Source organism: Oncorhynchus gorbuscha, unplaced genomic scaffold, assembly GCF_021184085.1.
Source record: "Oncorhynchus gorbuscha isolate QuinsamMale2020 ecotype Even-year unplaced genomic scaffold, OgorEven_v1.0 Un_scaffold_383, whole genome shotgun sequence".
NCBI lineage: Eukaryota > Metazoa > Chordata > Actinopteri > Salmoniformes > Salmonidae > Oncorhynchus > Oncorhynchus gorbuscha.
The window spans coordinates 629,630-644,555 of record NW_025745232.1 but is presented as its reverse complement, the minus strand read 5'-3'; the positions used below and the strand labels follow the sequence as shown (position 1 = coordinate 644,555).

At 47.7% G+C, this 14,926-nt stretch overlaps 1 protein-coding gene across 1 annotated transcript in view; it reads right to left on the bottom strand.

Annotated features, from left to right (window-relative positions):
• Nucleotides 1-4,051: 4,051 nt before the first annotated feature.
• The window catches only part of LOC124018043 (recombining binding protein suppressor of hairless-like), a 35,596-nt gene continuing 24,721 nt past the window's right edge, over nucleotides 4,052-14,926 (bottom strand). Inside the window, exons 7-11 of the mRNA XM_046333305.1 lie at nucleotides 13,950-14,062; nucleotides 12,606-12,746; nucleotides 9,012-9,167; nucleotides 6,153-6,256; nucleotides 4,052-5,754 (exon numbers count right to left, since the gene is read on the bottom strand). Of these exons, the coding sequence (XP_046189261.1) occupies nucleotides 5,376-5,754; nucleotides 6,153-6,256; nucleotides 9,012-9,167; nucleotides 12,606-12,746; nucleotides 13,950-14,062 (893 nt within the window). The 3' untranslated portion in view covers nucleotides 4,052-5,375. The remainder of the gene's footprint in view (nucleotides 5,755-6,152; nucleotides 6,257-9,011; nucleotides 9,168-12,605; nucleotides 12,747-13,949; nucleotides 14,063-14,926) is intronic.

Sequence of the window (14,926 nt, the reverse complement as noted above, 5' to 3'; positions counted from 1 at the left end):
TCTAAAGTAGTGCACTATTTAGGATCCCCTATAGGAGATCCCTGTTCTAAAGTAGTGCACTATTTAGGATCCCCTATAGGAGATCCCTGGTCTAAAGTAGTGCACTATTTAGGATCCCCTATAGGAGATCCCTGGTCTAAAGTAGTGCACTATTTAGGATCCCCTATAGGAGATCCCTGGTCTAAAGTAGTGCACTATTTAGGATCCCTTATAGGCACTCCCTGTTCTAAAGTAGTGCACTATTTTGGATCCCTTATAGGCACTCCCTGTTCTAAAGTAGTGCACTATTTAGGATCCCTTATAGGCACTCCCTGTTCTAAAGTAGTGCACTATTTAGGATCCCTTATAGGCACTCCCTGTTCTAAAGTAGTGCACTATTTAGGATCCCCTATAGGAGATCCCTGGTCTAAAGTAGTGCACTATTTAGGATCCCCTATAGGAGATCCCTGGTCTAAAGTAGTGCACTATTTAGGATCCCTTATAGGAGATCCCTGGTCTAAAGTAGTGCACTATTTAGGATCCCCTATAGGAGATCCCTGGTCTAAAGTAGTGCACTATTTAGGATCCCCTATAGGAGATCCCTGTTCTAAAGTAGTGCACTATTTAGGATCCCCTATAGGCACTCCCTGGTATAAAGTAGTGCACTATTTAGGATCCCCTATAGGAGAGCCCTGGTCTAAAGTAGTGCACTATTTAGGATCCCTTATAGGAGAGCCCTGGTGTAAAGTAGTGCACTATTTAGGATCCCCTATAGGAGATCCCTGGTCTAAAGTAGTGCACTATTTAGGATCCCCTATAGGAGAGCCCTGGTCTAAAGTAGTGCACTATTTAGGATCCCCTATAGGAGAGCCCTGGTCTAAAGTAGTGCACTATTTAGGATCCCCTATAGGAGATCCCTGGTCTAAAGTAGTGCACTATTTAGGATCCCCTATAGGAGAGCCCTGGTCTAAAGTAGTGCACTATTTAGGATCCCCTATAGGAGAGCCCTGGTCTAAAGTAGTGCACTATTTAGGATCCCTTATAGAAGAGCCCTGGTATAAAGTAGTGCATAGGATCCCCTATAGAGCCCTGGTATAAAGTAGTGCACTATTTAGGATCCCTATATAGGAGAGCCCTGGTATAAAGTAGTGCACTATTTAGGATCCCTTATAGAAGAGCCCTGGTATAAAGTAGTGCACTATTTAGGATCCCCTATAGGAGAGCCCTGGTATAAAGTAGTGCACTATTTAGGATCCCCTATAGGAGAGCCCTGGTCTAAAGTAGTGCACTATTTAGGATCCCCTATAGGCACTCCCTGGTCTAAAGTAGTGCACTATTTAGGATCCCCTATAGGAGATCCCTGGTCTAAAGTAGTGCACTATTTAGGATCCCCTATAGGAGATCCCTGTTCTAAAGTAGTGCACTATTTAGGATCCCCTATAGGAGATCCCTGTTCTAAAGTAGTGCACTATTTAGGATCCCCTATAGGAGATCCCTGTTCTAAAGTAGTGCACTATTTAGGATCCCCTATAGGAGATCCCTGGTCTAAAGTAGTGCACTATTTAGGATCCCCTATAGGAGATCCCTGGTCTAAAGTAGTGCACTATTTAGGATCCCCTATAGGAGATCCCTGTTCTAAAGTAGTGACTATTTAGGATCCCCTATAGGAGATCCTGGTCTAAAGTAGTGCACTATTTAGGATCCCCTATAGGAGATCCCTGGTCTAAAGTAGTGCACTATTTAGGATCCCTTATAGGAGTTCTAAAGTAGTGCACTATTTAGGTCCCTAAGGCACTCCCTGTTCTAAAGTAGTGCACTATTTAGGATCCCTTATAGGCACTCCCTGTTCTAAAGTAGTGCCTATTTAGGATCCCTGGCACTCCCTAAAGTAGTGCACTATTTAGGATCCCCTATAGGAGATCCCTGGTCTAAAGTAGTGCACTATTTAGGATCCCCTATAGGAGATCCCTGGTCTAAAGTAGTGCACTATTTAGGATCCCTTATAGGAGATCCCTGGTCTAAAGTAGTGCACTATTTAGGATCCCCTATAGGAGATCCCTGGTCTAAAGTAGTGCACTATTTAGGATACCCTATAGGAGATCCCTGTTCTAAAGTAGTGCACTATTTAGGATCCCCTATAGGCACTCCCTGGTATAAAGTAGTGCACTATTTAGGATCCCTTATAGGAGAGCCCTGGTGTAAAGTAGTGCACTATTTAGGATCCCCTATAGGAGATCCCTGGTCTAAAGTAGTGCACTATTTAGGATCCCCTATAGGAGAGCCCTGGTCTAAAGTAGTGCACTATTTAGGATCCCCTATAGGAGAGCCCTGGTCTAAAGTAGTGCACTATTTAGGATCCCCTATAGGAGATCCCTGGTCTAAAGTAGTGCACTATTTAGGATCCCCTATAGGAGAGCCCTGGTCTAAAGTAGTGCACTATTTAGGATCCCCTATAGGAGAGCCCTGGTCTAAAGTAGTGCACTATTTAGGATCCCTTATAGAAGAGCCCTGGTATAAAGTAGTGCACTATTTAGGATCCCCTATAGGAGAGCCCTGGTATAAAGTAGTGCACTATTTAGGATCCCTTATAGAAGAGCCCTGGTATAAAGTAGTGCACTATTTAGGATCCCCTATAGGAGAGCCCTGGTATAAAGTAGTGCACTATTTAGGATCCCCTATAGGAGAGCCCTGGTATAAAGTAGTGCACTATTTAGGGTCCCCTATAGGAGAGCCCTGGTCTAAAGTAGTGCACTATTTAGGATCCCTATAGGAGAGCCCTGGTCTAAAGTAGCCACTATTTAGGATCCCCTATAGGAAGCCCTGGTATAAAGTAGTGCACTATTTAGGATCCCCTATAGGAGAGCCCTGGTCTAAAGTAGTGCACTATTTAGGATCCCCTATAGGAGAGCCCTGGTATAAAGTAGTGCACTATTTAGGATCCCCTATAGGAGAGCCCTGGTCTAAAGTAGTGCACTATTTAGGATCCCCTATAGGAGAGCCCTGGTCTAAAGTAGTGCACTATTTAGGATCCCTTATAGGAGAGCCCTGGTATAAAGTAGTGCACTATTTAGGATCCCCTATAGGAGTGCCCTGGTCTAAAGTAGTGCACTATTTAGGATCCCCTATAGGAGTGCCCTGGTCTAAAGTAGTGCACTATTTAGGATCCCTTTTAGGAGAGCCCTGGTCTAAAGTAGTGCACTATTTAGGATCCCCTATAGGAGAGCCCTGGTCTAAAGTAGTGCACTATTTAGGATCCCCTATAGGAGAGCCCTGGTCTAAAGTAGTGCACTATTTAGGATCCCCTATAGGAGAGCCCTGGTCTAAAGTAGTGCACTATTTAGGATCCCCTATAGGAGAGCCCTGGTATAAAGTAGTGCACTATTTAGGATCCCCTATAGGAGAGCCCTGGTCTAAAGTAGTGCACTATTTAGGATCCCCTATAGGAGAGCCCTGGTCTAAAGTAGTGCACTATTTAGGATCCCTTATAGGAGAGCCCTGGTCTAAAGTAGTGCACTATTTAGGATCCCCTATAGGAGAGCCCTGGTATAAAGTAGTGCACTATTTAGGATCCCCTATAGGAGAGCCCTGGTATAAAGTAGTGCACTATTTAGGATCCCCTATAGGAGAGCCCTGGTATAAAGTAGTGCACTATTTAGGATCCCCTATAGGAGAGCCCTGGTATAAAGTAGTGCACTATTTAGGATCCCCTATAGGAGAGCCCTGGTCTAAAGTAGTGCACTATTTAGGATCCCCTATAGGAGAGCCCTGGTCTAAAGTAGTGCACTATTTAGGATCCCCTATAGGAGATCCCTGGTCTAAAGTAGTGCACTATTTAGGGTCCCCTATAGGAGAGCCCTGGTCTAAAGTAGCGCACTATTTAGGATCCCTTATAGGAGAGCCCTGGTCTAAAGTAGTGCACTATTTAGGATCCCCTATAGGAGAGCCCTGGTCTAAAGTAGTGCACTATTTAGGATCCCCTATAGGAGAGCCCTGGTCTAAAGTAGCGCACTATTTAGGATCCCTTATAGGAGAGCCCTGGTCTAAAGTAGTGCACTATTTAGGATCCCCTATAGGAGAGCCCTGGTCTAAAGTAGTGCACTATTTAGGATCCCTTTTAGGAGAGCCCTGGTCTAAAGTAGTGCACTATTTAGGATCCCCTATAGGAGAGCCCTGGTCTAAAGTAGTGCACTATTTAGGAAATCAGGACATGATGAAACATTCCCAGGCCTTGGCTTGACGAGTGTCGACCAAACACTCTTTAGACAGTTTCAGAAAACGACAGCCTTATATAAACACACAACATACAAAAAAAAAAAAAAAAAAAGTATATATTTTTTCCGTTTCTTCTAAAAAAGGTCTGGTGAGAGACTGATCAATTTAAGGCGATTGGCCAGGAAGATTTAAGGTTGCTATAGAAACTGTCTGAGATTATGGGGTGCATGTCAACCGTCTCAAAATGGCTTCCTTCCTCCCTTTACCACCAAACCTCGCAGTAGGTTCTCTCTCTCTACCCCATCTCTTCCACCTTCTCTGTCCTGTCCGGATCCTCTCCTTAATCCGGAGAAGGTGGAAGAGATGAGGTAGAGAGAGAGATAACCTACTGCGAGTTTGCTTTCAGTTGTTCAACTCTTCAGATAACTACAACCCTGACCTTTTCCAGACTTTAAGACTTGCACAAAGCACCCCGAGGTCGCGTCACTCTTTCACACTAATAAAGGGAGAAATCCAGTTTTTAGGCGATTGAGACGCAGCCTGAATCACGTCTCCTCAGAGTTCTCTCTCGTTCTCAAATGGAGAAAAAAACAAAACAACTATTTGGTAACAAAAACTCACAAAAACATTATAATACAACAACAAAAACATTTGAAAATGTACCTCGGCTAAAGCTTATAAAATATCATAAAGAATAAAATAACAATAATATTCCTTGGTCCGTAAAAATTGTTACTATAATAAAATGTTTCACCCATAAACAATAATGACGTTTCTCTGCACACGAGTGATATCTCCATCATTACCAAAGCTCTTTGTTGTGGGTCAAAAAAAAAAGATCTAAACTTTGTAGAAAGAGTGAGTGTTGAAAATAAAACAAAAAGTTGTTCTCCAACAAATGTATAAAAAGGGCTCCTAGTTATTGTGTCATCCTCGAGGTGAAACCTCTCCCAGACTGAATGACCCAGGCTGCAGTGTCATGTCCACAACCGACCACACGGGGGCGCCAGAGAGAGGGGATCCCCCTCCATCCAGGTCTGTCTTTCATCAGAACCTCATCTCTCTTCCCTTCTCCTCCTCAACTCAATCGCTCTCTTTCCAAAGAGTCCTTGAGCGAGCGAGGGTGGTTCCAAAGCAGGTCCATGAGCCTCTCACCTCCCTCCCACACACACACTTCCCCGCTGCTATGACGATACTGACATCACCGATGAACCCGACAACAACCCAACGCTATTGGTTGACCCTCCCCCTTGACCAATCCCGTAGCCCGTCTGTCCTTCCGCCAACCCCCCTAAACCTCCCATCCCCAGACTCCCTGAGGAAGGCGAGGATGAGGACGAAGAGGAGATACTGTGACTGTGGGTCTGGAGGATGGCTCCGGCAGCGCTGCAGTGAAGACGAGGGCCTGGTTCTGGGGTATAGGTGAAGGTGAGGGCCGTGGAGTAGATGACTCCGTCGTTGCGGACCAAGGTGACGGGGACCTGGACGGGCTGACGGACCCAGCGCCACCCCTCTCTGAAGGCCGAGATGTCAGGCACCACGCAGAGCACGCTCTCTCCACACCTGGGACAGAAGGGGTTAAGACAAAAAGACAGATTCACCGCGAGATCCGGCACCTTGTGGAGTCCGCGTTACCACGGAAACGGACTCGACCGCATGTCATCCGTCTTGGGTCAGTCGTTCGTTAAACTTAACAACAATCTTAAAACTGGTCTCTCCGGATATCAGCTGTGACTGTGGTTGGTACCTCACTTTTACATTTTTACTGCTTTTGGGTCAAGACTGACCTCTTAAAAATTGAGTTCATAGAAAAAACAAACAAATAAAATAACCATTTTAATAATTGTATTTATTAATGACATGACAGTCCTAATCCATAATCTTCAAATGACACGATTATACAGTTACCATGGTAACACGATACCATGCCAGCCGTCTCTGTCACTCACACAACAGCTTACCTGTACATGGTGTCAGCCTCGATATCTCCAAACCAGACTCGGAGATCTGGAGCAAAGTTCTGTCCTGTCAGTTCCAACATGGCCACATCACCTCCACCATTCAACTAGAGAGACAACAGAGGGGTTAGTGTGGGTCCTGTCCCCTCCACCATTCAACTAGAGACAACAGAGGGGTTAGTGTGGGTCCTGTCCCCTCCACCATTCAACTAGAGACAACAGAGGGGTTAGTGTGGGTCCTGTCCCCTCCACCATTCAACTAGAGACAACAGAGGGGTTAGTGTGGGTCCTGTCCCCTCCACCATTCAACTAGAGACAACAGAGGGGTTAGTGTGGGACCTGTCCCCTCCACCATTCAACTAGAGACAACAGAGGGGTTAGTGTGGGTCCTGTCCCCTCCACCATTCAACTAGAGACAACAGAGGGGTTCAACTAGAGACAACAGAGGGGTTAGTGTGGGTCCTGTCCCCTCCACCATTCAACTAGAGACAACAGAGGGGTTAGTGTGGGTCCTGTCCCCTCCACCATTCAACTAGAGACAACAGAGGGGTTAGTGTGGGTCCTGTCCCCTCCACCATTCAACTAGAGACAACAGAGGGGTTAGTGTGGGTCCTGTCCCCTCCACCATTCAACTAGAGACAACAGAGGGGTTAGTGTGGGTCCTGTCCCCTCCACCATTCAACTAGAGACAACAGAGGGGTTAGTGTGGGTCCTGTCCCCTCCACCATTCAACTAGAGACAACAGAGGGGTTAGTGTGGGTCCTGTCCCCTCCACCATTCAACTAGAGACAACAGAGGGGTTAGTGTGGGTCCTGTCCCCTCCACCATTCAACTAGAGACAACAGAGGGGTTAGTGTGGGTCCTGTCCCCTCCACCATTCAACTAGAGACAACAGAGGGGTTAGTGTGGGTCCTGTCCCCTCCACCATTCAACTAGAGACAACAGAGGGGTTAGTGTGGGTCCTGTCCCCTCCACCATTCAACTAGAGACAACAGAGGGGTTAGTGTGGGTCCTGTCCCCTCCACCATTCAACTAGAGAGACAACAGAGGGGTTAGTGTGGGTCCTGTCCCCTCCACCATTCAACTAGAGAGACAACAGAGGGGTTAGTGTGGGTCCTGTCCCCTCCACCATTCAACTAGAGACAACAGAGGGGTTAGTGTGGGTCCTGTCCCCTCCACCATTCAACTAGAGACAACAGAGGGGTTAGTGTGGGTCCTGTCCCCTCCACCATTCAACTAGAGACAACAGAGGGGTTAGTGTGGGTCCTGTCCCCTCCACCATTCAACTAGAGACAACAGAGGGGTTAGTGTGGGTCCTGTCCCCTCCACCATTCAACTAGAGACAACAGAGGGGTTAGTGTGGGTCCTGTCCCCTCCACCATTCAACTAGAGACAACAGAGGGGTTAGTGTGGGTCCTGTCCCCTCCACCATTCAACTAGAGACAACAGAGGGGTTAGTGTGGGTCCTGTCCCCTCCACCATTCAACTAGAGACAACAGAGGGGTTAGTGTGGGTCCTGTCCCCTCCACCATTCAACTAGAGAGACAACAGAGGGGTTAGTGTGGGTCCTGTCCCCTCCACCATTCAACTAGAGACAACAGAGGGGTTAGTGTGGGTCCTGTCCCCTCCACCATTCAACTAGAGACAACAGAGGGGTTAGTGTGGGTCCTGTCCCCTCCACCATTCAACTAGAGACAACAGAGGGGTTAGTGTGGGTCCTGTCCCCTCCACCACTAGAGAGACAACAGAGGGGTTAGTGTGGGTCCTGTCCCCTCCACCATTCAACTAGAGACAACAGAGGGGTTAGTGTGGGTCCTGTCCCCTCCACCATTCAACTAGAGACAACAGAGGGGTTAGTGTGGGTGTGTGTTTCCACCACTAGAGAGACAACAGAGGGTTAGTGTGGAGGTCCTGTCCCCTCCACCATTCAACTAGAGACAACAGAGGGTTAGTGTGGGTCCTGTCCCCTCCACCATTCAACTAGAGACAACAGAGGGGTTAGTGTGGGTCCTGTCCCTCCACCATTCAACTAGAGACAACAGAGGGGTTAGTGTGGGTCCTGTCCCATCCACCATTCAACTAGAGACAACAGAGGGGTTAGTGTGTGGTCCTGTCCCCTCCACCATTCAACTAGAGACAACAGAGGGGTTAGTGTGGGTCCTGTCCCCTCCACCATTCAACTAGAGACAACAGAGGGGTTAGTGTGGGTCCTGTCCCCTCCACCATTCAACTAGAGACAACAGAGGGGTTAGTGTGGGTCCTGTCCCCTCCACCATTCAACTAGAGACAACAGAGGGGTTAGTGTGGGTCCTGTCCCCTCCACCATTCAACTAGAGACAACAGAGGGGTTAGTGTGGGTCCTGTCCCCTCCACCATTCAACTAGAGAGACAACAGAGGGGTTAGTGTGGGTCCTGTCCCCTCCACCATTCAACTAGAGACAACAGAGGGGTTAGTGTGGGTCCTGTCCCCTCCACCATTCAACTAGAGACAACAGAGGGGTTAGTGGGGTCCTGTCCCCTCCACCATTCAACTAGAGACAACAGAGGGGTTAGTGTGGGTCCTGTCCCCTCCACCATTCAACTAGAGACAACAGAGGGGTTAGTGTGGGTCCTGTCCCCTCCACCATTCAACTAGAGACAACAGAGGGGTTAGTGTGGGTGTCTCTCAGTAGAGAATATACATTTTTTTGTGTATTAAGGTGTGTGTTTAGGTATGTAGGTATATGTTAATGTGTGTGTGTGTGTGTGGAGGTGTGTGTGTGTGTACCTGTAGACTCTCCACCACAGGGACTGGTGTAACAGGACAGGGTACAGGACCCATCCCCTGGTAGAAGGTGTGTGTGTGTGTGCGTGTGTGTGTACCTGCAGACTCTCCACCACAGGGACTGGTGTAACAGGACAGGGTACAGGACCCATCCCCTGGTAGAAGGTGTACTCTGCCTTGTCTGTACTGATTATGGTCCAGGAGGCTCCATCGTTTATCATCTCCTTACTGGGCTCTTTGGGGCAGGGCGTGGCCTGGGGGAGGAGATATGTTAATTAGTCATTTACCTCCGTACTGGGCTCCTTGGGGGAGGAGATATGCTAATTAGGCATTTACATCCATAGTGGTATTTTTGGGGGAAAGGTGTGGCCTGGGGAGGAGATATGCTAATTAGTTATGTACCTCCATACAGGTCTTTTGGGGTAGGGGCGTGGCCTGGGGGAGGAGATATGTTAGTCATTTACATCCATAGTGTTATTTTTGGGGAAAGGTGTGGCCTGGGGAGGAGATATGCTAATTAGTTATGTACCTCCATACAGGTCTTTTGGGGAACGGTGTGGCCTGGGGGAGGAGATAAGCTAATTAGTAGTTTATGATCTCATTACTGAGGTGCCTTCAGGTGGAGTTAACGTGGGCTGAGATGCAGAACAGTTTGTGCTGAACAACACGTCTCCCCAAAACGTCCTTGAACAGACTTCACTCCTGCTTGGTGGGTGTTTTTTAAAATGCATTTTATTTATTTTACCTTTATTTAACTAGGCAAGTCAGTTAAGAACAAATTCTTATTTTCAATGACGGCCTACAAGGGAACAGTGGGTTAACTGCCTGTTCAGGGGCAGAACGACAGATTTGTACCTTGTCAGCTCCGGGGTTTGAACTGTGGTGAGGTGTTGCTTGAAGAAATGAGTGGTGTAATTTAAAAAAGGGGAGTGGCCATGCTGACAGCATTCCCCAACCCACAACCCCTCCCCATTTAAACAAACAACTGGTCATTCAGTACAACACCGCTTCAGTTCAACGTACCGAACCAACCGTCCGCAACGTACCGAACCAACCGTCCCGCAACGTACCGAACCAACCGTCCAGCAACGTACCGAACCAACCGTCCGGCAACGTACCGAACCAACCGTCCCGCAACGTACCGAACCAACCGTCCGCAACGTACCCGAACCAACCGTCCAAGCGTCCGAACCAACCGTCCCCAGCGTACGAACCAACCGTCCAACGTACCGAACCAACCGTCCCGCAACGTACCGAACCAACCGTCCGGCAACGTACCGAACCAACCGTCCGGCAACGTACCGAACCAACCGTCCGGCAACGTACCGAACCGTCCGGCAACGTACCGAACCGTCCGGCAACGTAACGAACCGTCCGGCAACGTACCGAACCGTCCGGCAACGTACCGAACCGTCCGGCAACGTACCGAACCGTCCGGCAACGTACCGAACCGTCCGGCAACGTACCGAACCGTCCGGCAACGTAACGAACCGTCCGGCAACGTAACGAACCGTCCGGCAACGTAACGAACCGTCCGGCAACGTAACGAACCGTCCGGCAACGTAACGAACCGTCCGGCAACGTAACGAACCGTCCGGCAACGTAACGAACCGTCCCGCAACGTAACGAACCGTCCGGCAACGTAACGAACCGTCCCGCAACGTAACGAACCGTCCCGCAACGTAACGAACCGTCCCGCAACGTAACGAACCGTCCCGCAACGTAACGAACCGTCCCGCAACGTAACGAACCGTCCATAACGTAACGAACCGTCCCCGCAACGTAACGTACCGTCCCGCAACGTAACGTACCGTAACGTAACGAACCGTCCCGCAACGTAACGAACCGTCCCGCAACGTAACGAACCGTCCCGCAACGTAACGAACCGTCCCGCAACGTAACGAACCGTCCCGCAACGTAACGAACCGTCCCGCAACGTAACGAACCGTCCCGCAACGTAACGAACCGTCCCGCAACGTAACGAACCGTCCCGCAACGTAACGAACCGTCCCGCAACGTAACGAACCGTCCCGCAACGTAACGAACCGTCCCGCAACGTAACGAACCGTCCCGCAACGTAACGAACCGTCCCGCAACGTAACGAACCGTCCCGCAACGTACTGAAAGCAGACCTGGTCTCTTTGGGGAAGGGCGTGGCCTGGGGAAGGAGATATGCAAATTGGTCATTTATCATCTCCTTACTGGTCTTTTTGGGGGGCAGGGAGGGACTAGATGAACTAGTGGTCCAATAAGAAACTCTCATTAAACAGGGAGGCACTAGATGAACTAGTGGTCCAATAAGAAACCCTCATTAAACAGGGAGGGACTAGATGAACTAGTGGTCCAATAAGGAACTCTCATTAAACAGGGAGGGACTAGATGAACTAGTGGTCCAATAAGAAACTCTCATTAGAAACTCTCATTAAACAGGGAGGGACTAGATGAACTAGTGGTCCAATAACAAACCCTCATTAAACAGGGAGGGACTAGATGAACTAGTGGTCCAATAACAAACCCTCATTAAACAGGGAGGGACTAGATGAACTAGTGGTCCAATAACAAACCCTCATTAAACAGGGAGGGACTAGATGAACTAGTGGTCCAATAACAAACCCTCATTAAACAGGGAGGGACTAGATGAACTAGTGGTCCAATAACAAACCCTCATTAAACAGGGAGGGACTAGATGAACTAGTGGTCCAATAACAAACCCTCATTAAACAGGGAGGGACTAGATGAACTAGTGGTCCAATAACAAACCCTCATTAAACAGGGAGGGACTAGATGAACTAGTGGTCCAATAACAAACCCTCATTAAACAGGGAGGGACTAGATGAACTAGTGGTCCAATAACAAACCCTCATTAAACAGGGAGGGACTAGATGAACTAGTGGTCCAATAAGGAACTCTCATTAAACAGGGAGGGACTAGATGAACTAGTGGTCCAATAAGAAACTCTCATTAAACAGGGAGGGACTAGATGAACTAGTGGTCCAATAACAAACCCTCATTAAACAGGGAGGGACTAGATGAACTAGTGGTCCAATAACAAACCCTCATTAAACAGGGAGGGACTAGATGAACTAGTGGTCCAATAACAAACCCTCATTAAACAGGGAGGGACTAGATGAACTAGTGGTCCAATAAGGAACTCTCATTAAACAGGGAGGGACTAGATGAACTAGTGGTCCAATAAGAAACCCTCATTAAACAGGGAGGGACTAGATGAACTAGTGGTCCAATAAGGAACCCTCATTAAACAGGGAGGGACTAGATGAACTAGTGGTCCAATAACAAACCCTCATTAAACAGGGAGGGACTAGATGAACTAGTGGTCCAATAAGAAACCCTCATTAAACAGGGAGGGACTAGATGAACTAGTGGTCCAATAAGAAACCCTCATTAAACAGGGAGGGACTAGATGAACTAGTGGTCCAATAAGGAACCCAGAGGGCTGGGAAAAGCTATTACCAGATACCACAAACCTGGCTCCGATCTACAAGGGGCTAGGAGTGTGTGTGTGTGTGTGTGTGTGTGTGTGTGTGTGTGTGTGTGTGTGTGTGTGTGTGTGTGTGTGTGTGTGTGTGTGTGTGTGTGTGTGTGTGTGTGTGTGTGTGTGTGTGTGTGTGTGTGTGTGTGTGTGTGTGTGTGTGTGTGTGTGTGTGTGTGTGTGTGTGTGTGTGTGTGTGTACCTGGAACTGAATGATTCTCTCCTGTGAGAGACAGAGGTACATTCTTTCGGTGTCTTTCAGGTAGAAGGAACACTTGTGGAGCTGAGACACTGGGTCGTCTGCGTCCATCAACGCTGTCTGCTTGTCCACCTTACGGATCACCTGGGGAGGAGGTGAGAGACACCCTGATTATCTATCACACATCACCTGGGGAGGAGGTGAGAGACACCCTGATTATCACACATCACCTGGGGAGGAGGTGAGACACCCTGATTATCACACATCACCTGGGGAGGAGGTGAGAGACACCCTGATTATCTATCACACATCACCTGGGGAGGAGGTGAGAGACACCCTGATTATCACACATCACCTGGGGAGGAGGTGAGACACCCTGATTATCACACGTCACCTGGGGAGGAGGTGAGAGACACCCTGATTATCTATCACACATCACCTGGGGAGGAGGTGAGAGACACCCTGATTATCACACATCACCTGGGGAGGAGGTGAGACACCCTGATTATCACACATCACCTGGGGAGGAGGTGAGACACCCTGATTATCACACATCACCTGGGGAGGAGGTGAGAGACCCTGATTATCTATCACACATCACCTGGGAAGGAGGTGAGAGACACCCTGATTATCACACATCACCTGGGGAGGTGGTGAGAGACACCCTGATTATCTATCACACGTCACCTGGGGAGACAGACAGACACCCTGATTATCAGACAATCACCTGGGGAGGAGGTGAGAGACACCCTGATTATCACACATCACCTGGGAATATGTAGGAACAGCAGACAGACAGACCTGTAGGTAGAGAGGTGAATATGTAGGAACAGGAGACAGACAGACAGACCTGTAGGTAGAGAGGTGAATATGTAGGAACAGCAGACAGACAGACCTGTAGATAGAGAGGTGAATATGTAGGAACAGCAGACAGACAGACAGACCTGTAGGTAGAGAGGTGAATATGTAGGAACAGCAGACAGACAGACAGACCTGTAGGTAGAGAGGTGAATATGTAGGAACAGCAGACAGACAGACCTGTAGGTAGAGAGGTGAATATGTAGGAACAGCAGACAGACAGACCTGTAGGTAGAGAGGTGAATATGTAGGAACAGCACAGACAGACAGACCTGTAGGTAGAGAGGTGAATATGTAGGAACAGGAGACAGACAGACAGACCTGTAGGTAGAGAGGTGAATATGTAGGAACAGCAGACAGACAGACCTGTAGGTAGAGAGGTGAATATGTAGGAACAGCAGACAGACAGACCTGTAGGTAGAGGTGAATATGTAGGAACAGGAGACAGACAGACCTGTAGGTAGAGAGGTGAGACACGTTGGTACGTACCAGTCTAGGCAGCGCCATACCAGTGACAGAACAGACCAGTTTGACAGTCTGACCATAGTGGATGTATCCATCCCTCACTGCAAACTCCTCCCCTTCCGGCTCTTCCTCCTCCACTACAGGGAGAGAGTCATAGTTACTACTGTAGGAAACACATTTAATAACCGAAATCAGCCCTACTATAATGGAGATGATATATAGTTACTATAGCGACCCTCTAGATATAGTTACTATAGCGACCCTCTAGATATAGTTACTATAGCGACCCTCTAGATATAGTTACTATAGCGACCCTCTAGATATAGTTACTATAGCGACCCTCTAGATATAGTTACTATAGCGACCCTCTAGATATAGTTACTATAGCGACCCTCTAGATATAGTTACTATAGCGACCCTCTAGATATAGTTACTATAGCGACCCTCTAGATATAGTTACTATAGCGACCCTCTAGATATAGTTACTATAGCGACCCTCTAGATATAGTTACTATAGCGACCCTCTAGATATAGTTACTATAGCGACCCTCTAGATATAGTTACTATAGCGACCCTCTAGATATAGTTACTATAGCGACCCTCTAGATATAGTTACTATAGCGACCCTCTAGATATAGTTACTATAGCGACCCTCTAGATATAGTTACTATAGCGACCCTCTAGATATAGTTACTATAGCGACCCTCTATATATAGTTACTATAGCGACCCTCTATATATAGTTACTATAGCGACCCTCTATATATAGTTACTATAGCGACCCTCTATATGATGCTATATATCTACATATAGTTACTACAACAACCCCCTTACTGTAACAACCCTCTATATATCTATATATAGTTACTATAGCGACCCTCTATATGATGCTATATATCTACATATAGTTACTACAACAACCCCCTTACTGTAACAACCCTCTATACATCTATATATAGTTACTATAGCGACCCTCTATATATCTATATATAGTTACTATAA